This window comes from Pterocles gutturalis, unplaced genomic scaffold, assembly GCF_000699245.1.
Source record: "Pterocles gutturalis isolate BGI_N339 unplaced genomic scaffold, ASM69924v1 scaffold22683, whole genome shotgun sequence".
Taxonomy (NCBI): domain Eukaryota; kingdom Metazoa; phylum Chordata; class Aves; order Pterocliformes; family Pteroclidae; genus Pterocles; species Pterocles gutturalis.
In genome coordinates this window covers 31,980-55,586 of record NW_010118690.1, presented here as the reverse complement: position 1 = coordinate 55,586, position 23,607 = coordinate 31,980, and the positions used below count along the sequence as shown (strand labels likewise).

At 38.2% G+C, this 23,607-nt stretch overlaps 1 protein-coding gene across 1 annotated transcript in view; it reads right to left on the bottom strand.

Moving 5' to 3' along the window:
• LOC104463840 (S phase cyclin A-associated protein in the endoplasmic reticulum-like) overlaps positions 1 to 23,607 on the bottom strand; it is a gene marked incomplete at its 5' end in the record, with an annotated part of 113,969 nt that overhangs the window by 61,198 nt on the left and 29,164 nt on the right. Inside the window, 2 exon segments of the mRNA XM_010076329.1 lie at positions 11,327 to 11,453; positions 19,992 to 20,057. Coding sequence (XP_010074631.1) covers positions 11,327 to 11,453; positions 19,992 to 20,057 — 193 coding nt within the window.

The following is a 23,607-nucleotide window of genomic DNA, read 5'->3' as shown; positions in this document are numbered from 1 at the left end:
TTGTTCCCTGTAATACTTCTCTCTAGTAAAATCAGTACTATAACAACACCCCATTCCATCTGAAAATCTCAGAGTGGTTTTCAAACATGAGTAACTTCACCCACGACAGAATTTCAAGCACTGAACATCCACGGGGAACTAGTTTAGGATTAATACATGAACTGGAATTGGCTCAGTAGCAGTTGCATACCATTGGGGGGAGGTATTCATTCACATTAAGGACATATCTATCATGCATTTGTATCAACTCCTCCCCCACGCATTGCTCACGAGTTGAAGCACCCACGGTCTTTAGGCAATGCTACGCAAGGCCACAGAAAGGAGGCCTTGAGAAATGCTCCCTCGCATCTTATCCTGCAAAGCAAAGTGCAGATTCTGAAGCCTTAAAGCTGATTTTGAAGCCTTAAAGATAAGGCAGCTCCTCTGGTTTCCGTGTTTACACTCCATATAGGCTAATCTCCGTGGCTTCATCTAGGAGAGGGTGGTTACCTCGCATCTGAGATGGCACGGAGGTAAAGGGGCCTCACCTCGCGGAAGGTGCTTCATTCCCCCATGATGTTCAGGATTTGTGCTCTCCCGTGCAGAGCTCAGCCCCTAGCACCTAAGCCATTTGGCTAGTATTGTTTTGTCACTTCAATGGCGAAGGCCTACTAACTGCAACTTCATATGGCTTATATTTAGTATAAAGGAAGACAAATGTTTGAGTACAACAAAAAGGGCGAAAAAGAAAGCTGTTGGTATATCACGCAAACGCAACAATAAAAATGAGGCTTATTTTATTTTTTTAATTAAATTAAAAATAAAAAAAAGAAGCAGCATTTACTATTATATGCTCTGAAAGTACATTATTGACAAGTGACTTAAAATTGGTCCAGGCCTGGGGACAATACCACTACTAAGAAATGGATTCTTAAGCCTGTCCTGCAAACACTAATTTAACTGCTGTCTATGCACATTCTATACTTTATTCATTCCTCTGTTTCCCAAGTTCTGGCTGTACTGTAAGGGAAGCCATAATGCAGAGTGCTCCTCACTGAATTACTGTGTGTTATCTCCTTGAATAAGATGAACCTTATTCAAACAATTTCCTTCCGAGTTCTGCAGTGTCTTTTGAGTTCAACAGTAAAATCACAGAGACGCACTCTATTAATGCTTCTGTTGAGAAGGACAGGACCCCCACAATCCTGCTTGTGAAGACTCAAGAGCCAGTGCAAGCCGCAGAGGAAAGACAAGTGCAGGTAAACTACTGAATTCCATGTTACCTGTTCAGCTGTTTGCATTCATGCTCAGCAGCATAACGGGAAACAGCCAATACTGCTTGGAAAAATAAGAACTGTCCTTATAGGTATTGTGAAAGACACCATGAGCTTTGCAGCACTTGTGCTTATTAAAAATAAATGTCTTGTCTATTTATAAATAACAGGGCATCTAGTAAGTGCATCAATTAAAGGACGAAAGCGAGGACAAAGGTTTAAGTCACTAATACCAGAAAAACTGCTCCTAGGTCTCCATAGATGGCTCCATCAGCTAAGTCCAATTCGATTTTTTCTGAATAATCTCATAAATAAAAGTTCCCAAACAAGCATATAAAGAGCACAATTATGTGATCTTGTCCTGTTGTCTCTCAGCAGTTATTGGACAATAAATTGTCCAGTGAGCAGCAAAACTACAGATCTCTTGCAACACTGAGTCTTTAATCCCGGAAAGTTTTCAGCCACTGGAAAGCAGCACCCACTTCAGCTGAACTTAAGCTATGAAAGCCAGTGCAATCAAGCAAAACGAAAGATATTGAAATTTGTGGGATAAGACAGAGAGAGGAAGCGATGGTTGTTAGTGTAGTCGAAGAGCACTTGAATTCTAAACACAGCTTTCACACCGATTGCCTCGGGTACTCCCGTGTCACTTCTTCGACTGTTTGCCCATCACCCCATCCACAGGACAGCAGCAAAGGACTGCAGGGCAGAGTAGCAGTGTGGGGGTGTGAAGTACTGCACACAGAACAGACAACAGAGACCACTACATGGTATGTTCTCAAGTCAGAAGTGATGGCCTCAAATCAAATATAGAATTTTAAAAATACTTTCAAGAAAATACACACAGACATATCCCATCAGACTAAATGAAATGAAAACTTCATTTCTTGAGAAGCTGTAATGAGCATTACTTTATCATGGTCTCTGAACTGGCCTCTGCTCATTAGCAGAAACGTGCCTGCACAGAGCACTTTCTCATCACTGAGAAATCAGTGCCTGTACTTTAATGATATTAGAACATATCACGTAAATGCTTAGTGAGGAAACTTTGTATACCTTGGAATATATATATATATACACACATCATATCCACTCTGATACGATGTATTAGTTCTAAACTGACGTAGAAGGGAAAAAAAAAAGCCTGATCTGACAGCAAAAGACCACAAATAGCACATTTAATTGAATCCCAGAGAACCAGAAACCAAGAAAGTAGTTTTCAACTACACACATCATGCACAGTAAATGAACCTCTGAGTAATCTTGGAGTAAGTACACTACAGAGCTTATCTGTGAACTCAACTTGCCTTTTAATACTATTTCCAGCAAACAAGTTAAAAAATAGTCTGTGGCTGACCTCTAGTAACAAGTTCCTATTTATATGTTCATCTTGATAAAAAGGTTAATCCACAGATTATAGAAATTCTGGGCAAACTAATTATTGATGATATAAAGCTGCCCCGTCCAACCTGCAACATACAACACACACCTGACCTATCGACTTCTTCCTGGCAGTGATGGGGAAGGGCTGTTGGGTAGAAAATGCTGTCCAAATTGTTCCTCCTGTGTTTGCACGTAGCCTGCCCGTCAAACCCACAGCCACAGCACTATTGCCGTGATCAGATCAGGTGGTGTTTCTACTACTAGTAGCTGTTTGGACCATATGTAATTGCAGATACAGTAGAATACACTATGCTCCAGGCTTCGCACGCTGCTGAGCCTTCTTCAAACCATGTTTTGCTGGCACTGTGTGTCATTGGCACTTGGTGCTGAACATGAACACATTAAAAATCTCGAATCTCAGGAACTGCTTCATCAGTTCCTGAGCTCATGCTCTGAATTCAGGCTCTCCACCGTCCTAAGAACAGCTAAAGACTAGATTAACACTTGCAACAAAGGAAGCATAAATACAGAAATCCCTACGCTACACTCTGTGTTTGCAAAATTATTCTATTTTTGGTAGTAAAATACAGAGATACAAGGGTCTGAATTCTAGTTTTAGCTGGTAAAACAGACTTAACACACTTCATAAAGTTTGGATTTCGACTTTAAATCATTTTTAAACAAATTCATCTTTACATCTGATTAAAGACTTCCCTTCAAGTGACATCAGTATAGCTCTGGAACTGGCTACTGCAGTAGTATTCAAATACGAAAAACTGATAGATAGATAGATAGATAGAAAAAATTTAATCCATTCTTTGTAGAGAAATATACAATATGCTTAGAGAAAATATAACTCTGACTAGCTGTAAAAAAAATAAGAGTAGCAACTACTTTCATAGAGAAAAAACCCCCAAAATGTTCCAGAAAGCACAGTTAAGATAGTGTGTGAGTGTTTATTTTATTTTTTAAACACTTTGGCCACAAAATGCCCACTTCCCAATATAGAAGGCTTTTTGGTGTAAATCAACACACCGTGTATCAAAACCCTTGTATGGTTAAGAACCAAAAGACACATAACACGTACGTGATAGAAAGGCAGCAGGTCACAGCGTGACAGTACCAATGACTCCAGAGTCCCACTGCACCGCTGCAAAGGTGGAGGTGGAAAGGGTGCAGGACTGATGTGGGGCTCAGGGGCCTTTGCTGGCTTGTTTCCAACCACAGCCATGAATTTGCCTTGCCAGCTGCTGCCAGAGGTCAGTCCTGCTGCTGCAGCCAAGCTGAACTGCTGCTCGAGCACTGGAGACCGGCCACGCCGACCTGCACTATGGAGCAGCGTAAAATGTAGACAGCACAAACAACAGTGGCTTGTAAATATGCCCACTTAACTATCTAACTGTGGGCATGTGGCTACTTTTCTTTTTTTAAAATGAATACTGTGCACGTGTGTACTTCTGTTTTTTCCTACAGAACATTCTGTATGATTGCACATTTAAGACTTGACAGGATACATACTGATTACCTATGTAAATATCCCAACACACCAACACCAGGGGACATGCTGCTATAAGAAGCTCAGTAGGGAAGCATGTCGGCACATGAAGTGCCACAGAATTGGCTGAACCTGGTGCCAGAAAGATGAAGGCATGCTCCAATAGGATTAACCAAAGTGAACAAAACTGGGGCCTGTTTGTCCAATACAAAAAAATCAACAATATCTAAAAGTCTTTTTTGAACATAGCCCTAACTAAACACGGAACTTTAAGAATCAACATGCAAATTCATTTATCAGGTAATACCTTTGGCCTTAGAAGTCGTATCAGTATTAACCAAATTAAAATCTTAAGTGTTATTCTTCCAAAAAGAAAATCTGACTTCTAAACAGATTTATTACTCCTAAGGATTAAAAGGACATGCTGTTGTGTCTGCAAGTAGTGTCCTCTAGTGGAGACATGGAAGATAGGAAGTAAACAAGAAAACAGAGGTGGGCTGCATCACTGAAATCACCCTGCCAAGGAAAATACAAATGCCTCTCAATCACCAATGGCCCTATAAAAGTCTGGCACCTTTACCAAGCTTTTCATTACCGTAATAATGCTTAAACATAAATGTTAAATAACTTTTTAAAGCTTCAGTCAGACTGCGAAATCAATCCGTTGTGAGGCTATACACAGTAATTGGTTGAGCGTGTTAAGTACTACACAGATAATGTGCCTGTGTGTGTACACATGTATAAACATAATATCACAAAACACAGACAATGTGGCTATAATTTGGGTAAAGCCACTAGTCCATGACTAGGGTAAATTCACTGAAACAGTAATTTTCATCCTTTTTCATATGTAATGCCCTACGGCACTTCTTCTGATTTAAGAAGAGTGTGACAGGTAAGCTGACACTCCTGTGCTTTCTCCAGCCCTCAATGAATCTATCAGACTTTATGCTGGGTTTCTTCTGGGGTGTAGATAATCCTTAACACTTAACCTTAGCTTAACTAGTGACTGTAGCTTTCCTACAGAAATGCTCTGCTACTGAAATTAGGAATCTATTCTATTTACAACTCCCAAACTCACCTATAATTGTCTTCCTCTCTACATTGCTTCCTTTTCCTACATAAAAGCCAACCATAATAATATTTGTGGGGAAAAAAAAAATCATCACAGTTTTTTTTAAGAGCACAGATTTTTGTCACCACCTTATTCTCAGCTGACCCATCAATGCTCCAAACACAAGCATTATTAATTTTGAAAAGATTACTGAATCATTGCTCTGCCTGCAAACACACCTGCTTTCTTCAGAGATACTGATCATCCTTGCCTCTATGGAGCCCAGCTGATTAACAGAAGTAAGTTAAACTTAGATCAATTGCTTTTAGCCAACATTCAGGTTTAAAAACTGCTGCTTCTAATTCACACTTATCAGTTTTCTTCAATTATGAAATAAAAGCCACAAACCTCAAGCTATGGCCTGTGTGCTTTAAAGCTAGTCTGATTTTTCCAGTGACATATCTAGCATAAAATACAATACTCTACCTATTCATGTCACTCTTGCTTAGCTTACGGATTCAAACTTCCTTCAGAAGGTTGGTATCAAACTACAGGATCTTATCTAATACTCGTTCAAAGCAACAAGGATCATGTGCAGCAATCATGCCACATCTAGCTCAAGTACAATCAACAGCAAGTTAAGAAAAGTTTAAAGATACATTATTGCCTTTCAGGTAGTCCACAATTCTGTTCTTCTGGAAAATAAACTCCAGCCATTATATTCAGGGTCTTTCAAGTCTCTGATGGCTACACTACCCTGCTACACCAGAAACATGCAGCTACCTGGGTGCTCCAGACAGCTTTACAGATTTTTGCAGCACCAAAATTAAACGCGTACGAGTTTGACAATCACAATTCCCACTGTGTTCTTAAATACACTTAAGTAAGTAACAATGCTCAGTATTTACAGCACAGAGTGTTTGCTTCTAGAATCTGTTTTGTCTGTATATAGTGTCATATATGTATATTTATATACATGTACACACAGGGCAATTTTCAACCTCCACAGAAACTTTTGAAGACATTTACCATGAATGGTATAAAAGCTTACACATGTTCCATTTAATGTTGCTTTTGTTCTACACCTTAGTTCTTCAACAGTTTTTAATTTTATTTTTTCAGTTTCTGCTGATTCAGAGTTTGTGTGACTGGGGCTGGCCAGGCAGTTCAGTGTGCCTTCCAAAATCTGGCCCATTAATCTTCCCACTGGCCATGGTCACCATACCCCATGGGCCGGACAGTTTAGAGAATAAAACATAAATAGCGGGCCTGACTGTGCTGTTAAAGCCAGCCATTTCTGACAGGCTTTACAAGGGGATAAACACTGTCTGCCTACAGTCCCCATGTATTTGAAAGCTACGACAAACATTTTACTGAAATGTAAATAACTGACATCACGACCGCTGAAGCAGGAGGCTGAAAAATTTGTCTAAAAATCGCAAAACCAAAACCCATTTGCCTGACACAAAACAAACCACTGATGGTCACTGAGAGAGTACGTCACTAAATTACACCTTTTCTAGGGAAGTATTTTTTTTCCCCCTGAAATCTGTTTCCAGTAAGAATACTATTCAGAATTAGTAATAAAAATAAGTATCTTGAAACAGCCTACTGAAAAGCCGCTACTTTTAGATTTGTATGAAGAGAGCTGGTAAGTAATTATAAGCGCCGTAGCCCAACTTATTAAAAGCCTCCTCTTCTGTTCTTCTGGTTTCATTTGACTTCCACACTCCAACAACTTCATTTGTGCTCACTATTATTTACTGAGGTTTTTACAGCACCTAGAGAGCCTGAAGGAGATTAGGAACTCAGCTATCCTCAAAGCTGTAAAAAACCAGAGTAAGCTGTATGAACATCAGAACCAGTGAAATCTTGCTTGTTAGGGCTTTGTGCCTTGTGACAGACATGTGAGCTTCTGCTGCGATGCTTGCTGAGGCTGGGGCATTTATAGAACCTCCGTCCTTGCCCCGCGGCTGCAGCCCTCTCCTCAGGAGCCTATCTGTATGACCTTCTCTCAAACCACTTCGTTAAAGGAATCTTATAACTTACGTTGTGACCAACATCTTTTTCAAACTAGTGGTCTGATGAGAAACATCCTACAAAAATAATTCCAGTTAAGTAGATTCGCTGCTGTACTTGGATTCCAAAAATCATGAGGTTCCCTCATGATCGTATTGAATCTCTGTCACACTCCCACTCACAAGGATGGGAGACACATTAAAGCTTGTCTAGATGTCACATGTAAGTATCACACAAATTTCACTGAAGTGATTTAACTGCAGTGTTTTAGCTGCAGCTGAGCCAGGTGAAAAGGCTACTGCCCTCAGCTGCTTGTCACCGTCCTCCTCATTCAAAGTAGCATGCTGTCACGGTCCTGAGGATAATGGGGTCTGTCATCTTCACCTAGCGCAGATCTTTCAAAATCAACTACAATACCTCAAACATTTAAAAATAGGACTTTTAAAACCTGGACCCAAAAAACCCCCCAAAACCCTAAGAATAAATTTTAGGAAGAACTTCAGAGATGTATAAAATTAGTCCCATCAAAGAACGGACATGTATAAAATCACAGTAACTGTGGCAGAAAAACTGCTTTCGCCCTGCAGTTTCAAGCACCAGCTCTGCCTTCTTGAAGAGGGTACATGGGTTTTCCTTTTAGCATCAAAGGCCCATTCACAGGAGATCTTAAACTGAGTGTTATCAGATCTTGTTAAGAGCTTGAAGAGTCCCATATGACAATCTGCCAACATCAGGCCACGGCTTTTGGTAACATTTGCATGCATTTTGCAGTTGTGTCTGTGTGTTTGGTTTTTTAATATACTTTTAAACAAAGCAGAGGTGAAAGCGAACACAATTTGCTTCCAGCACCTCTGCCAGAAAGGATGAGAGACTATGCACACAACCCAAGAACTGCCTTCCAGTAATCTAGAGCACACCCAGCCCAGCACCCCTGCAGTACATGTTGTAGATACATCTTGGGGACAGCATACCAGGTGTATACACCATCCGGATTTGTGCCTCCTACTCAGTGTTACCAGCAGAAGCAAGGACATGTGACCTGAGGGGTATAAATCCATTTAAAACTGGAAAGATGCTGTGATTTATTACTTTATACCACCTTTTGTGTTTCTTTAATTAAAATACGCATGAACCACAGGCTGCAGGCAATTAACGTCCATACTCTTGTCAGATCCTCAAAACCTGCACTTCGACTTGCTTACTTGCAAACACTTTTCCAGCACAGGGTGCAGCAATACTTGTGGCAGTTGTAGAGCTTCATTCAAGTAAGGCAACACAGAAATATCAGGAAGTCTGGAGATCTAACAAGCACTTGAAGCACAGCAAAGCAACTCCTCTTTCACTTATTAGCACTCAAATCATGCATCGGATTCAAAGTGAAAGCTGTAGATACTGCTGTGTTGCATAGGGAACTGGCAGCAGCCCACGAATCCTGTGTTTACCAGGAAGTAAGGTGCTACAATGAACAGACAGGGCTTCAAAAACACGCTGGTTAAGATGTATCTTTGCCTGAGATACAGATTTCTCAAATCAGACTACCTAGAGGACACACTAATAGAAAAACGTTTTTGTTTACACTAAACAGAACTCTCCTCGCTATATTAGTGAAATCACTTGGCCCCAGGTGCAGAATCTGCCTACGTCCAGAAGACCAGGAAGGCACGCAAACAAAAGCAAGCTTGACTGCAGTAATCATGCAGGTATGCCTCATCCTAGAATATTCTCACATGATAAAAGAAGTTCAGAAGTGAGAAAAAGCATTACTCATTAGTAGGAAACACAACAGATGAAGACTAAGTCCAAAAAGGAATTGTTAGTGTGATTTGATTCTACCTGAAGGTAAAACCCAGTGAGACACAGCTGCCAGTGGCTTTTTTTGTGATTCAAGTTTGCATGAAGAATACACTCTGCTCCCACCCTTCAATGCTGCTTTAGCATAGTCATGGAATTTCTAATGAACTGAATAACCCTTCCTTCTCTTGAGAAGTTTCACAGTATTTATTTTTCTTATTTACTGTTACCAGCAGCAGCCCAACATTTTATTTCATGGTTTGTAAAACAAATCTTTATTCCCTGGTGAGACTGTATAAATACATTTCAGTCCATGTAAAGTATTAACAAACGAAAAATCCAATGTTTCACAGTACAACTGTAAAGAGGGGGTTTTTGGATCAATTTTATTTTATAATACTTTTGCATGACTTCTGAGTCTGAAGAATTTCTAATAAGTGGCAAGGATCCATTGTAGTGCACTCTGTCCTCCCTCAGGGCAATTCTTTATTCAACCCAGGCCATTAGCAAAGGTAAATCAATGTTATCAGCTCACACACACTGACAGCTTGTGTGGTTCCCACTCCCTCATTCCTCCCCCTACATCATGGTATATTTTTATGTTCTCCAGGGAAATTCAATTAACAGTGTCAGTCTCCTCCTCTCAGTCCATGACTGACACCATCAAGATTCTTTTCACCGCCCACTGACATGTAAGATGTGTCTGCTGATTTTTTGACTTGCAAGTTAACAAGAGAATTACTATCCACTTCTATAAATTGCTATGTATGATCTGTGCCGTAAACACAGTGACAGCTATTGAAATCAATCTTTCTTGACCTTATTGATTAGGACACTCAGACACCGTAATACTTCTTCAGTAGTAATGTTTTGGGGGTAAAAAACTCAAATCAACAACAAAATAATGCATGCCGATTAATACTATCAAATTTATCTCTTAATTCCCCACTGCTGACTCAACAAACAGCAAAACATTACAAACCATTAATGATTAACATTTATTTGCAATTCATATATCATTAAAAAAAAAACCCACTCAGAAAACATCTGCTGCTGAGAGGCTGGATACAACACCACTTTCCAGTAACAGTTTTCAATAATTATCTAGATACCTTTCAAAACAGACACATCTTTTTTAAATCGTCTTCATGCAACAACATGATTTCTGTATTTTGAAATGAGTAAAAAGTGAATTTTTCAATAATTAACACAAACACTGCAAAATTTGGAAACGTCACAACTCTTTCAAAAACACTATAAAACTTGATGAGCAGCTCAAAGTAACTAACAGAATACACAGTAGAACCCCGTGCATCCCAGGCACTGTCCAGTATTTAAAAGCATATGTTATTAGCAATTGTGTTTCCCATTTACTAAGCTGTGAAAAGCATCTATGAAAAACTCTCATCTTCACAGGCACCAGGTCTGAACCACAATGATGCAACCCCCTCCTCAGATTTCATTAATTTGGTTTCCTCTCAAAAAAACTAGTTAATTTTAATGATTTAATGATTATAGATACAAAAGAGAAGTATTTTCTAATGGTTAAAGAGAGAACAGAACATAATGTTCCAGCTAAAAACTCAAATATCATGGTCCTAATGGAGAGAAAAAACCACATTACGAGACACAAAGCACTGTGGCAGCAAACTGACCATGATGAAACAGTAAAAAAGATGTCAATGCCATGCTATCAATTTAAAAAAAATCAACATTTACCATGAAACCAAATAGGCTCTACAAATATAGCACTGAGAAAATTCAAAACATAAAAATATCCCATGTATATACACACCATACCTTCATCCTTCATCAAAGACCTACCCCAAAAATACAGACTTTGTTGTACTCTGGGAAAACTCAACAGATTTGTCCTCCTTCAAAACTGAGCCCTAACCCCACAATATGGTGGCTGTGACAGCAAAGCTGGCTGCAATTCCTTCCTCTGTTCTCTGATAACTGTTTTGGCCCCTTATTGTAAAAGCTGTTTGTGGGTACACGCTATACCAGATGACCGAAATGGCCCAAGTTAAACACAATCCTAATGAATATACTGTGGAAGTACAGCTCGTCATTATCCAGATGATCTATCATCCGTCAAAGGTGTTTTCAGCACTTCTGCAAAACTGCCTATATAAAACCTGATGTCTAAATAAAAGCATCCACTGCTGCAACCACCACTGAAAAGTTTACAAGCAGACACTGCTGGTTACACAGAGGTCACGTATTCACCAATACCTGTTTAAAACATTCCCAAATCCAAACCGATGATATGTGAGGGCAACACAGTTTATAGGTTAATCGTAAGTTATCCAGTAACAGTCACAATACCTCTTTTTCCAGAATACGAGAGATCTCTCCCAGTGTCCTGTCCAGTGCAGAAACCTTGTTGTTCCCCACAGAACAGCTATCCTGCATCTGGAGGTGCTTTAAAAGGTCTTTTGCTAATCGCTGTAACCTTCAACATTAAACAGAAAACAAAGAGCAGTTAAAGAAAACTCTCCTGACCATGTAAACTTTCATCTCTGTAGTGAAACTATGCTCACTGAATTTCAATAAAGCAATCATGAAAATCAGTATGAAAGTATTATTATAAACTATACTGAACAGTATGTACAAAAGGCAATACAGCAAGGAGATAAGTCAGCTAGAGCATTCACTATCTACTTTTTCAGGGAAATGGCACAGAAATAGTGTGAACAGTACAGTCATAAAGGTGCTTACTTATTAGCTATGTTTGTTTCTGTTGTTGCTCAATAGAGCTCATTTCCCTGTTCTCCCTCCACAGTTTTTCCTGCTAGTTTTTGCCATCTTCATTTCGAACATGGTTTCATTCTCCTTTTCTTCCATCATTCAATCCTTTCCGCCCACTTAGCTGAGTAGTTCGCTCTTGAGATGAGTAAGGGAAACAGAACAGTCGACTACTCGGCTAATTTCTTATAGGCATCATAAAAGAAATGGCTCTTTAGGGTTATTTGAATAAGTGAAAAGTAGTGACTTTGCAGGCTACCTCAGAAAGGGCATTTTATTAATGAGGGTCAGTAATGAAGCCAAAATGCAGAGGTAGGAGAGATGTAGACACATATGGGTTAGGATTCATTTCAATCTTACAGATCTACATCTAGTCTATTCACTGATGCTTTCCTGCTGGGCAGCGAGGAGAAATACGCAGTCCCAAAGCACCATTCATCTCATCCTAAGGTCTAATACAAAGCAGTCAAAACACACTCATAGTTTATCTTTCTTTGCCTTGAATGTGAAGTCAGTAACTAGCTCAGATGCAGACTTCTACACCTGCTGACACATGAAGGCCGATAACACAAATTCTGAACAGTCCCTTAACTGGAGCAGGAGAGAAGCAGGGAGCCAGCACCATTCTGTACCCACTGTGTATTTGTCAGCCATTGCCTTACATCCGCTACTGGCTGCTCCTAATGACATGCTCAGTGTTCAGCAGACCTTTGGTTTGATCTACTGAGCAACCTGTAGCAAAAGTGGGACAAAGCTGGTAATCGAGCAGAAAGAGGGAGAGAAATACTACTGTGACTAGAGACAACCATAGCTCTATAGGAAGGAAAAGAAAGGGGGAGGATATCAATGCTTATTATAACACGAGACATCAGCAGCACTGAAGGGTCAGAAGGCATTCACAAAGTGACCACATAGCAATGGCAAAGAGAAAATTACATTAACTCGTCTCCAAGAGGCGAGAAAGGAGACAGAATGGCTGGGGAATGTACGACAATAGTCACATACATAAAAAAAATAATCAGAATATTCATTTGGGGCAAGAGTACGGAATTTCCACTTAATTTATAGGAAACAGGTACTCTGTACCTTTTCTTTGAAAAAATTAAGAGCTTTCTTAAAAGCTTTCAAGAGACTCTGAAAATGCATATGTGTTTTTAAAGGACAAACAAAAATGATTTGCAGAATTTTCAGTCTTGGACTTCTTAGCATCTGGTCAGCTGAATCCACTAATATTCAGCCAGGATTTTTCTATGACAAGAAAAATAAAGGGAGATTATGTCCTGATGAGATTTTCTGCACTGCTATTTCCTCTGTGGAAAATGAGGTTGGAGAAAACCTATGTCTAACTGTAAACCATGAGCTAAAATGGGAAAGAAAATTAAAAGCCAAAATATAAATAACTGCAGGACTTGGACAGTAAATCAGATGACCACTAACTCTGCTGAGCATAAGGAGGGGATAGCAGTACCAATGAGGAGTTGAATTGCTGCAGTCCAGAAAGATGATCTAGAAGCAGAGTATTTCAGGTATTCTCACAGAATGAGATTTAGAATGGCTAGTGCCTTGACAATTTCCTAGTGCATTAAGCAAAAATAAAGACTTTTTCTCTTCGAAACACCTACCCAAATTCCATCATTAAAGCATATATAAAGTACTGAAAAAAAACCTCACACTATATTGTAACTGCATCTGACAGAGGACAGCAAGCTGGGTTTCCATTTGCTCCATTTAACATCACAGGAATGGAATCCAACCAAGAGTAACCACAGAGGCTGAAGAAAGGGACTTTCCTAATCTCCATGAGGCATCAGCATACAAAACGTGTAAGGTTTACCAAACACTACTCACAAGGACTCAAACAGAAAATAATCACATTACGTTATTACTTATCTTGACAAAAACCCCTTATCTTCAGTCTATAAAGACGCCACTTAATTTAAACATCACGTTTAGTTTCTGTCCTCAGTTAAAAAAAAAAAAAAAAAAAAGCTGTACAACACATTAACTCTCAAGGAGAAGCTTCCAGCCTTCAATTTCTTCTGAAAGTCCTTCTGGACACTTTTACCAAAATTGAAACTTTCCAAGTGTGTGTTCAGCATCATACAGTAAGAAACATGAAAAATAAATTTTCAGTTCTGCCACATTAAAGAATTACCTTTTACATCCTCATATCCTACTGTATGTTGGACTTCTGCCAAAAAAAGGTAATATATGCTATGTGATCACAGGGGGAAGAAAAGGGAAGCAAAAACTCTCTCCTCCCACCAAGCGAAGAAAGAAATTATTCTAATTTAATATCCTTTGAGCTGACTTCTTGGCAGTGTCAGAGAAATAAGAATAATTTTAGACTGCTTCAAAGCTAGAAATCTATGCAAGATGATTTGTGCTTGGATATAGAATTTATTACTGCTATGAAAAAAATTGGAAAGAGAGGATTCTTTGTACATATTGTACTCCTTGTACACTCTTTGTATGCACTGTATATTAACACTGCACGGTAGCAACACCTGATCCAGTGACTACATGAAAATACTGTTGAGTCCAAATCCAAACATTTCAAGACAATTATTTAATCTTCCTTCTGTCCCCCAACTTGCATTTCTCCAATGCTTACTATACTGTACAAGGAATGATAAATCACTGAGAATTTACTGGGGTAAATAAAAGAGAAAGTTAATGTCTTTTTATCTAAAGTTATTTACATCGCACTAAGATTTTAGTATTGTCCACAAACAGATAATTCAGAATGCAGAAGAAATATCAGAAAGGACACAAGGCACTGATTGGCCTTGGAACATTACTATAACGTAAACTTTAATAAATAGTATGCTCACCAAACGCAAACACATTATCTGATCTTTTTCTACTGCAAATGGGAAAATGAGGGATATTCATATTAAAGGTTTATATAGCAAATATATAAACAAAATTTAAACAAAGTATTGTATGAATTAAGGGTTTATTTTTAGTGTGGGCTAAATATTTTTAGCAGGCTTAATGTATTTTATAGGCTAAAGGAAAAGGATCTCTTTTAATATTTATAGACCGTATTTCATCCCTAGGAAAAAAAAAAAAAAGACCTGAAATAGTAACATCAATATATTTCAGCCCTTCCGCATTTAAATCCATGATTTCTTGGCTGTACACTGACTGTATGCAAGGAAGGATTAGTATGACTGGGCAGAGCACTGGATTCTGTGCAGTTCCTGTACAGAAGGAGTGGTTGCTCCTCCCGCACGTTCCTGACGAAGGCGGCCAGATGCCAGCCGGACACACAGCCCCAATTCTTCCCCATGCAGCCTGTGCCTGGAGAGCACTGAGAAAGTCTGTGGCAGTTCCTGCCCAAAACAGGGAGTTATGCTGTAACCTTTTAAAGCAACATACAGCCTCTGCACTATTCAGCCCTGCCTGCAGTTTGACCTCCTGCAGCAAAATTCATACACGTGGTGGCACATGTGGCATTCTCTGATCACTGGAGGTGTTACAACGGAAAATGCCACTCTACATCCTGACACAGTCCCAAACACTACTAGACATGAAACAACTAAATCTGCAGCTTCACACACTTTCTTTAGTTTTTGACACAGAAGCTATCTGAAAAATAATGAAAAATTCCTATAAAGATTGTTTTCTGAATTTATTTGAATTCCTGTAAGAATGCTCTAGCAATTATCTGAAGATGAAATCTACCATCCACCCAATCATAAAGGGCGGTTTCTTTTTTTCAAAAAAGTTTAATTGAGTTTTATTTTATTTACACTTTGGATCCTCTGTAGTTCACACAACTGTTTGGAAACAAATTTTGCACAAATACTTCCAGCTTCAGAGATTCACTGATTTTTTTTCAGTAATCAGTATTTTGGTATGATATCTTATAACTGGCCTAACTGGATGCTAGCCACCAGAAAACCTACAAGGTAAGTTTATCTTATGAATGCACTGATATACTGTAAGGGAAATAAGAATGAACCGTACTGTTAAAGGCAATTAGCTTTGAGCCTCTTCAAGAACAACTTTACAGTGCATTCCCATCTTTTCTCCAGCAGGCTCTTACAGAAAATAATTTTCCATTTCCTAACTCTCCTCTTTTTGTGCTGCAGTCCTTTTTCAGGGCAACAGCAGTTCTCACTTCCATACTATCTTAAGTGTCCCTTCACATAGTTTAAAAAAAAGAGTAAGCAAAAAGATTGTCTACAGTATTAGACTGGGGGGTTAAACCCTGTCTGCTTATCGATATTAGCATATTACCAACGCAGAGCTCAGAAAACACTCGGATCAGTGCTTCCTTAGTGCAAAAGGTTTTATAAATCTGCAAACCATAAACTAACAAGAACTACTGAAACAATCAATCAGCTGCAGCAGGAAATCAGTGGTCTCATAATATTAAGGTGGCTTAATCTTAAAGGTCATCTAAAAAGGCTCTTTACCTGCCAAAGACTAATTCTGGGTTCTGTCTTTCTTCTGTAACAACTGACAACATGACTAAGAACTAAAATCAGATAAGAAATTGCATTCCATGGCTGTAGTTGTTTGCAAAGACATAATCAATTTGGAAGGAGAGGAGGGTGTAAAGAAATGTGGTATAAGCAAGGAAGCATAAGAGAAAGTTATATTTAATTATTTCATTCTCAACCACATTTGCTTCTGTTAAGCAAATAAACTACAAAGTGTGTCACATATTAAATGGAATTTTTAAAAAAGTTTTCATTTTTAAATTCCACAGCCCAATACGTTAAAAAGTATTTTCTATTCACTAGTATACTTCCACTCCAATCTGAATCCCTCAAACCTTCCACTGGAATAAACAAGAAGTATTGGCATTTGTTTTGACACAAAGAACACATTTAGCACACTCAGTTTTCACCCCCCTCGTTCTGTGACATGACTTTTCTCAATAACTTTGCATATCTCCTGAGAGCACGTGTCAGATAGCTGTTAAAACTCCTAGCATTGGCAAGAGTTTGTTCTCTCTCAGCCAGGTACAGCAGCAGTTAATTTTAGCTCAGAGTACAGTACATTGTGTTCTGGCTAAAAAGGCAATAGTTAACTATTTTCCCAGCTTCTCAATGCAATAATATTTCAGTGGACATCTACTACTGTTTGTTTCTTACAGATAATTCTTCTTCCTATTGTTGTTGGTTAAGATGGATTCTGTACTTAGTTCTGTTTCAAAGCTGTTTTCCTATTCATTTTGCCTGTATTAATAACCTGTTTCTCCATGTAAACAGACATGGTTTGGACTAAAACTCTCGCCTCATGAAATTTCTTGCCCTCTCATTCGTTTCCTTACAGAAAGAGATAAATCTCCCCTTTCTTATCCTTCTTCCATTTTGTATTATGTATTGGGTAAAGTAAACAAATTTGAACAGAAACAAACTAGGCTTCTGATTGACTCCTAGACAGTCCTCTCTTCCTTGAACTCCCATTGTTACCTCTGTGATTTCAAAGACGCTTGCAAGCATTTGAGCCCTCATGGTAACTAAAAAGTTGTATAATTTTGGAAATAACAATACCTGTGATATCTGCAACTATGTTCTAAAAATGTACATGTAAGCATCTGCTAGATCACTAGGCTCCTACACAAAGACTACAAAACAAATCTCCCAGAAGATCTGTGATGAAAGTGAGCTACACACTGGCCATCACACTAGTTCACATCTACAGGGGTACAGCTGTATTAGAGGCAATAAATGAGGAAAATGAGAAAGCAGATGCGAGAGAAGATTCTGCCTGAAAGCACACTAGCATTCCATTAAGTAAAGAGAAATAAAAATGGTAAACCCAGGATCAGTCAAGAGGCCACAAAAAACCCACAAAAACCTGAGTTTCTGTTGCACTGCAATTGAGACACAGCAGACCAAAGTACATCAGCAATAACCAGAAATCAGGAAGAAACTAAAGTAGAAGCACTACAGCTTATTAGTATTTTCAGGGTCATTCAAATGCCCCACATTTCTACTTTCTGACAGATAGACCCTAATTTTTTATTTTCTGGTAGGAAAGAAAAGCAAAACACAGAAGCTACAAATCTAGAAGTCTTAATCTGCCATGAAACTAATCTTGAAAATTGAAGTGCTGATTATTAAGAAACGAAGCCAACAACAGAACCTTCTTTCCCAATGTGTTTATGCAGGTGTGCCATCTGGTGGAGATATTTCATTTTCTTATGTCAAACCTCAATGATGGATTTTTATTATTTTAAAATATATACTGAGATTCAGCAGCAGTTTTTCAAACGATTGAAAAGACTATATGAAAGATAAAGCAAACAAGCTAGTTGTACATCCAACCAAGGAAGCCTAATAGCAAGGATCTGAACATCTTAACCAACAGTAACTGACAAAAAAAAGCTACCTTCAAGTATATCAGCAATTTCAGACTGATAGAAGCAACTATAATACATACAGGATCTGGTACAGGTTATTGCCTCAGTCTGAAGACAAATATCATCAACCTGGAAAGCGGTTGTAATTTTAGCATGAAAGTATTTGAATCCAGCTGTTGAGACACCATAGGTTGACTGACCTGGCACAGACTTCATGAGCACAACTGTAAGAAAGGCACACTGTCTGCCCACTGTCCTGTGCAACAACCAACTGCAAACGGATGTCTCAGGAACATTAAGAACAGGACAAGCATACACAATCTTCTTTATTAATCCATTTCTTGTCACCGTTTTCATCTCAGGAATCTCTTTGGCTGGATGTAGAACTGCAGCAACGCAGGTAAACTTTTAGCACCTGTGTGATTTTTGTCAATAAGTTCCATACATCTAATTGCACAGTGCATTAAGAATCACTGTCTTTGGTTTCTTTTAAACCTGGCTCCACCTTCATTCTGTGCTCCCTCATTCTGGTATCAGGAAGGACAGCAAACAATCAACAATCACCTTCTCCATGCCATTTATGACCTTGTAGATCTCCATAACATATGCCCATTAAAACTTCCTCTCATTATCACGTTTTTCTCCAGAATGAGAAGCACTAGTTTACTTAATCTCTAATATGTTAGTTACACCAGCAATTATTACTGATTTCCTTTCATGCCTGCTCTGAACCTTTAACAATTCTAGAATAACCTTTCTGAGACAAAGACCCAGAACTGCACATAGTATTCACAACATGTAGATGACCCAGGTATTTCTACATAATGACATTCTTTGGTCTGTTTTTGCTCATGTCTAAATAACTTTAACAAGGGATTTCCTTTAACTGCTAAGGCTACTGAGCTGATATTTTCCTGGAACTACCTATCACTTCTGTAAGTTCAAAGCTCACACTTTGTATGTGAAGAGATGAGTTCTGCCTTCCCCCTCCCTTGTGTAGCACTTAATATACACTGGATATCACCTGCCATTTTACTGCTGAGTCACTCACTCACTTCAAAACGATCATTCAGTAGCAGCTTTTGTCCCTACTATCCTGAACATCTTTGCGTCACCATCAAACCGTGTCACCTCACTGCTTGCCCTCTTTTTCCAAGTCACTTACCAATATGTTCAACACGACTGGACTGCAGAACTCCACTGGTAACCTCTCTGTTCTGCAAGGACTGATCATATTTTCCACTTCTTTTCAGTTTTTTAACTGATTTCCACTTATGTTACAGCTACACAGTTTATTTTAAAAGCTTTGGTGAGAGATATTTTCAAAAGCTTTTTCAAAATCCAAGTATTCTGCATCTTTTGCCAGCCAGTTTCAATGGAATCAGAAAGCATAAAACTGCAATTTTCATTTTCAAACTAAGGAGCAAAGAATCTGTCGGTGATAACAGGTCTTGTTTCAATCTTACCATCCACTGTTTTCATCTGTGCCTTATCTTAGACAATAAAAAGGTCCATTCTTTAAAAAGTTCAATGCCAGATTAAGATATCCGGGCTTTCAACATATGAACCTTTGTCTCTGACCAAATAGAGGCCAAACAAGATTTTCAGACCCAGAACTCCAGCACTGAATTGTCACTTCAGTCCTGAAGTAAAAAGCTGGAACCTTCTTGCTTCCAGGTAAGAAAAGGATGAGCATATGTTCTCTTTACTATTGCATCTTACATGGTTTAAGATATACAGTGCCTTCAGAAAAAAAAACTGCATTTATAAAGACTGAGCTTTTGGATTAGAAACTGATCTGTAATTCAAGATTGAGTGGGAACCTCACCACACCTACTCCACTGGAAATTTCAGAAGCATTTCTGCTACAGACGGGGGGAAAGAAATAAGTATATGTCTGAAATAAATAAAGTTACTTACTTGGCTTTAAACGGGGAATCAGAGATGGCATTTTTTGCTTCCATCAAACTCTCATACTCCTTTGCCCTGGAGAAGAAAATATCCATTATTATTGACTATTGTCTAAAGTGTACAGAACATAGCACCAGTGAGATAATTCTAACCTTTGGGGTTTTCCTAGCATTTCTGTCAATTCTGCCCTGTCATAATCTATATTGATGCTTAACTATTGGCCATTAACAATTCACAATTAGTATTACTACTTTAGAATAACATTAGTACACAGATGGTGTACCGAAGCTGACTTTCCAAATGGTAGAAAACGGTACAAGTGATATATACAACTGCAGCAACCCATTGCTTATTATAAGGTTATCACATTCATCTGATGAGAATATTAGTAATTTAGACATGTAGTGCAGAACAGAAGATCACTACCTCACAGAGATTGCAATTAACATACAAACAATTTGTTATAATTACAGGTTCAGGAGCATTTTTTTATGTAACTAATGACTGTATCTTAAAAGTATAATTTACACTGGCCATATGCCAAAAAGTAGGAAGAGGTAGACAAGACTTTTTTCCCACTGCTTGTTTTGACTCCAGACAGCCTATGCCAACAGGGCAAAATCATCACCAGCTCATCAACCAAAACAGGATTCACAAAGAGCACCCACAAGCCCCAGAGCAAAGTGCCAAAAGCCGCTCAGGACAGAAGTAGAAGAAAAATCTGCCTCAGCACAACTGTTGCACATAAACCCAGTGTTTCCTGTTAATTTCCAGGGTATTCTGAATATTAACTGCTGTCAGCTCATATTCTTGCCAACTTTACACATGTCCCAATTGTTTTCTTTAAATCTATGATTTTGACAATGGCTTCCAATGGGAAATGCATTGCATTGCTGCATTGCAAAAAAAAATGGTTTAGTAAAGATTTAATTCCTATTATTTCTCTCAGATACATATACTAAACACTTCTTTATATTTTCTATTCACCCAAGTGGATCAAGCTTTCCAAAGCTACCCAAATTTTCCCTTGGCTTGCTTAACCTGTACAACTTATGCTACATGCAAATATTGTTACATTACCCCTAGCTCTGATTTGTGGATCATTAATAAAGCTATTAATCACAAACGAATTTAATATTAAACATAAAGGTGAGATTCCTTTATTAACCTTTTGCCTTCTTTCCTCCCTCTTAGCCAGAAACAACACATTTCAGCTTTTGAGTTTTGCACAGAAAAGTCAGTCAAACGTGAATAATCACCTAAAGTATCTGTTACAAAATGAACATGACTGGAGAGCTTTAAATCCACTGCAAGGTGTATCTCCACTGCATGTGCTTCCTAGCTGGTAGCTACACCTCTATTGCCTGAGGTTAGCTTTCATCAAGGCTCCTTCTGCCATGTGTGTACTGAAGTATTCCTCTGCTAGCAGCACATACATGTTAACCTGAGATAATTTATTCAGCTATATATCAGTTGTTACCACAGCACCAGTTTAATGACTTAGGGTTATAAATATTATTAATAAGACTAACAAAACTTCTCAACATATCTAATAACCCATTGATCACAATTTGTCCCCTCATTCACCTTTGCCCTTCATTGCTTTGATACTGCAACAGTGATTTAAGACCAAGAAACTCAGGAGAGCAATAGCAACCTACTTGAATGCAGTTACTTTTTTTTTTTTTTCAAGTTTAAAATATCACAGCTTCCTAGAAACTGAAATGAATGTATAATTTCAAGTCTTGACATATACGGGGGTTTGTTATAACTGTGTTTTTTTTCTAGGGAAGAGGAATAGTTGCAAATATGTACTAAAATATGTTTTGTAGATAATTTGCTAACACCTGTGCAACTATGTGAATTATCGACAGCTTCAGACCATCCTCAAGAAATTAATTATTAAGTACTTTAACTATATATTCCACCTAAGTTTTGAGATGATTTTGAGCCATAAACTCCCAGCCATCTGGTGGCAGTACTGCCCAAATTGTTGGGCAGAAACATAGTAGATATTATGTAAAATACTTAATTTAGTATTTCATCTTGTACTTCTGAGATTATTGCTTTAATTGCTTTAGCCACATAATTTAAGATAATCCTCTTTCATTTTCTGAACATGGAAAACTTCCCCACCTTGCCAGTAATAAGGTTACATGCAGGAATATCCAGGCAGTATTTGGCATCTGTATGCCTATTACCATTACTCAAGTGTCAATTATCGTAACTGTAGAAGACTGGCAAGACTTGCATGGCTAAAATTAATTTCCAAAATGGATTTTTTTTTTCCCCTCATCAATTTTTCGTTTGAAATTCCATGGAAAAACGTTTGCTTCATATTGCTACTGGACATTTTTTTAGTAAGTCTTTTGTGTGAACATTGGAAGAGTCATGGTGAAATCTTCGATTTAACTCACAATCTATCTTCAAGGACAATAATCGCATTGAAAAGTTTAGTCACCCTTTAAAACTAAAAACAAGCTTAATGAACATGAATTTCATGTCTCACCGATATAACTCCTCTTAGATTTTGAAACTTTCACTGTACTTTTCAGTAGTGTATCACCCTTGGAAAATGATGCCTCTTTATTACTGTTTTACGCATAATTTTTGATGACGAATTGGCTGACTCACTCAGCAGACTAACACATTAGAATTCAAAATGTTCTAAAAAAGTTTCTGAACAATCACTGCCGATAACAAACTATTATTTGACTTCTGTTCCTAGGTCTGACAAATCTTTGACTAAATTCAACAGAAGCAGCTCTTAAGAATTAAAACGGGACCCAATAACTGCATTAAATCAACAGGTAATATAAATAACCGCAACATGAACAACCAGAAACCTGGAAGACTTTGTTACCCAGTTTCAACACTATCTTCTAATGTGGTATTCAGATGCCAGCTCTGCTCATCCAAAGAGGGAAAAAAACAATAATACATTGTAAAAGTACTGTGGTTTTGAAGACAAATAGTACTTTGTGCCATTATCAATATTACCAGGAGTTAACAAACCACCTCATTTTTACTGTAGCTCTAAAAACCCATTCAGGTGTTTTTCTCTTGTCTGTTAAGCCTTCTTGCTTAAAAACAAGGCAGAGAAAATGTGTAACAATGAATTTCTTCTGAGAAATATTTTTAGTGATAAATGCAAAAATATGTTATAATAATCAATTAAGTATTAACCTCAGCTAGGGACTATTCAGCTATAAAGACTTACACTGCCAGCTCACAATATAATCATGTCTTGCATATCATACTGATTTGCAGATGTCACTTTCTAGAGTAATAAAAAATTGCAGGTCTGACAACTCACTTTCCATTTTAAGATAGTTTTTAACTTTCTTTTTGTTGTGACAGGCAACAAAAAATGATTAAATTTCGTCATGGGATTTGACACTACAGCAGGCTGACTTCTATTTGTTGATTACTATTGATTTTCTTTGATGCTTCATTTAAAAATCAATAGCTAGAAAGAAAAATAGGCATGGTTTACACAAATTTAAACATGCTATTGTATGCTAGAAGAGGCTACAGTTTTGGCAGGGCACTGGCATCCAATTATGAGAAAAGCTCTTAACAGGTGAAACCAAGGGCTCCAGATCGATATTCAGTTTTCTTTCTC